The 3179-nt window shown below is 42.1% G+C and overlaps 1 protein-coding gene across 1 annotated transcript; it reads right to left on the minus strand.

Annotated features, from left to right (window-relative positions):
• Positions 1 to 455: 455 nt before the first annotated feature.
• On the minus strand, positions 456 to 2797 carry KCNF1 (potassium voltage-gated channel modifier subfamily F member 1). Its single transcript, XM_074922123.1, has one exon. The coding sequence runs from the start codon at positions 2161 to 2163 to the stop codon at positions 700 to 702; it is 1464 nt and encodes a 487-aa protein (XP_074778224.1). The 5' UTR covers positions 2164 to 2797; the 3' UTR covers positions 456 to 699.
• Positions 2798 to 3179: the final 382 nt, after the last annotated feature.

The raw sequence follows: 3179 nt of genomic DNA on the forward strand, positions 1-3179 counted from the left end.
TAATTTGCTCCTTAAAATACATTGATACTGTTCTACATATCTGCCCCAAAATAGCTTCATATCCCATTGAAAATTATATTTTTTCTGGAAAGAGGAACAGATACCTACCCCAAAAGTTGACCTCAAATTACATTTTACAAAACCAAAATCTTTCATTGACTCTAATATTCTGCACATGGTATATGCTTATACTTTCTGTATGTCTAGGCTGAAACTGCTTGTAATGTTTTGCTGTAAACCTGAATCTAATACAAGTGAAGAGGCTGCTTTAATTTTTTAAGGAGCAGTTCTCCTAGTTGCAAAGATATTAAAGACAGCCTGGAAGACACAATCTGTGCGATGCTGCTCTTTATTGTCACAGGTACAGTGTTCTGATGTGGCAACGTTGCACATTCAGGTTGTAGAACATTTACTGATCAGGAAGGACTTCTTAGTCTCTAAAATGGTTACAAATATTTTTTTGTTGAAACGCACTCATTATAAGCAGTCTGATCTCAATGGAGTCCTACTATTTTATTTTGGGTAACAATGGCAAAGTCTTACCAACTCTTGATGGAGATACCATGGGGTTAATTTATATTCATGTTGGAAAAGCAAAGCAGTGCTCCCTCCCAACTCTGACAGATCCCACGAGTCTTTTCAACAGTTGATTGTCAGACTGTCCCGATCTATAGCTTAGCACTGACAACAGCTCACAGTTTATTTGCAGCTTTGAAGCCTGGTCCTATAGTGTTTCTCTTCTGACAGGAGATGAATAAAGGTGTCACTGTGGGAGACTTTTAGCCGGCTGTTATAAAAAGGACTGTCCTTGCCTTCCCTCTCAAGATCCTCTAGTTCACTTTTGAAGCTTGCAGCTTTTCCCTCGGCTGAGTTTAGCTCCATCAGTTCCAATTCATGCTTGGCAGCTGTTTCTAAAACTCTCTGTTTGTTATAATACCTGACAAAGTTGTTAATGATGGGATGGATGGGAAGGGCAATTGCTATCACCCCGCAAAGAAAACTGATGGCAGCATTCAGTTTTCCTAGTGTTGTTTTAGGGTATATGTCTCCATATCCAACTGTGGTCATGGTAATGATTGCCCACCAAAATGACTGAGGGATGCTTTTAAATAAAGTTTCAGGGTGACTTTGCTCCATGGTATAACCCAGGGCAGAAAAGACAAAGATTCCAACAGCTAAGTACATGAGGAGCAGCCCGAGCTCCTTAAAGCTGCGTTTCAGGGCATATGTTAGAGTCTGGAGCCCCGAGGAGTGCCGTGCAAGCTTGAAAATCCTCGCGATCCTCATGATGCGCAGTGCCTGGACAGCCTGCTGGACATTGCTCAGCTCCATCAGCTTGGCTCCCAAGTGGGTCAAGGTCAGGCTGACATAGAAAGGAAGTATTGCTAGCACATCAACAATGTTCATGAAAGACAGGGCAAAGTGGAGTTTGTTGGGAGAGGAGATTAGTCTCAGCACATACTCCATGGTAAACCAACCTATACAGGCTGTCTCTATGCTGTCCAGGGTTGGGTGCTCCATACGGTTCCCCTCTGCATCCACGACCTGCAGGTCTGGGATGGTTCCCACACACATCACGACAGAGGAGATCAAGATAAACAGAAAGGACAGAACAGCAATCACTCGAGCTGGGTAGGACGATTCTGGCTTCTCCAGAAATTTCCAGATGTATTTTTGGCACTTTTTCCAGCGACTTTCCGAGGCATCCACTCCCAAGTCATCCAGAATGAGTTGCACCCTTCGGGCTATTTCTTCCAGTTCTTCCTTTTTTTCACTTAGATGGGTTTTGCAGCAGTCATCCAAAAATTTCAGATCCACTTTCCAAAATTCCATTTCATTCTTGAAACATATGGGGCATATTCCTTTCTTCATGTGAATTTCCCCAAAGTAATACACATCAATAATGCATTTGAAAGCATCTGGATCTCTGTCAAAGTAAAACTCTCTCTTTCCAGGATCATAGTCATCACAGAGGGAGAATATGCTATCGTATCCCCCCGATAAACAGTTGATCAGCTCTGCCAGCCGTGTTTCTGGGTATTGATTCAGTTTATCTCCATAGAACACCTGCCTTACCCCACCGACATTGACTACAATCTCTGTTTCTTCATTTTTTTCTGATCCATCAGTGTCCACATCTGGAAACCTAGAGTCACCTGCCATTTTAATTGTACTGGATTTTATTTGATTTTTAGACTGTTGTTTGGTTTCAAAGCTTTATAGTTTAATGTCTCATGAAAGCAAATCAGCACCGAGTCAGCTCTATTGCAAATGTTACCAAACTGACCTGGAGTCGTGGTGGGAAAGGTTACAGAAATAAACCTGTGGTCAGGAAAGCCTTAGGAGATATGCAACAAGCTGCAGGGAAAAGACAAGTCATCGGGCTGCTGTGCCTGCAAGCAGGGTGTTAGAAAGCTCCAGCAGATTTGAAAGAGAAGAAACCGTTTAATAAAACTCACCCCTCTGTTCAGTGCTCGACAGTCTTTTCAGGTCCCATTCTCTCTCTAAAAGTGATATGTATTCACAGGTTGGAAGTCACGGCAGAGAAATAAATCCTGTGCTCTGATTAATGCAACGTGCAGTGAGTGACAGTTCTCAGAGAGACAATCAGCAGGGTGAGCCCACAAAAAACTGTTGCAGTTTCTCTCTTCAATTCCACAGATTTCCCTCGAAAGCTGATTTTGAATTTTGTTTCTCTTTCCGTTTTCTTTTTACTTTAAGGTCTTCCAGAGTTTATCTGCTGACTCTTGCACATAGTCAGTCGGTGCAAGCGTGCCGAGGAGAAACTTGTGCTTGTTTTCCCTTTGCTGTTTCCCAACACAATAGGGAGCCCAGGCTGCGAGGAGTCCTTTCCAAACTCTACCCTCTTCTGGTGAAACCCAGCAAAGCACCAGCTACATGGAAAACACAGCTCAGCTATTTATATGCCTGCCTCACTGTAAAATGATGTATTTCTATACCACCATGCACTTTAACGATTTTTAAAAACATTCTTTTAATCAAATACAAAACATAATGTTGTATAAAGACATTCAGAGCTGAAGAAAGACACTCAATCAATTTCTTCTGATAGCAGAAGCCAGAGGAAAAAATACTGTCTTTTGTAATAAATGAACGACATAAATCTTGCACTCAGGGGGACTGGAGCAAGTCTAGAGTAATTCTCTGTCAGGACATTG

This window comes from Athene noctua, chromosome 1, assembly GCF_965140245.1.
Source record: "Athene noctua chromosome 1, bAthNoc1.hap1.1, whole genome shotgun sequence".
Lineage (NCBI taxonomy): Eukaryota > Metazoa > Chordata > Aves > Strigiformes > Strigidae > Athene > Athene noctua.

Coding starts and splice junctions, on each gene's coding strand:
- KCNF1 (XM_074922123.1), bottom strand. CDS start 2,163: ATGGCAGGTGACTCTAGGTTTCCAGATGTGGACACTGATGGATCAGAA.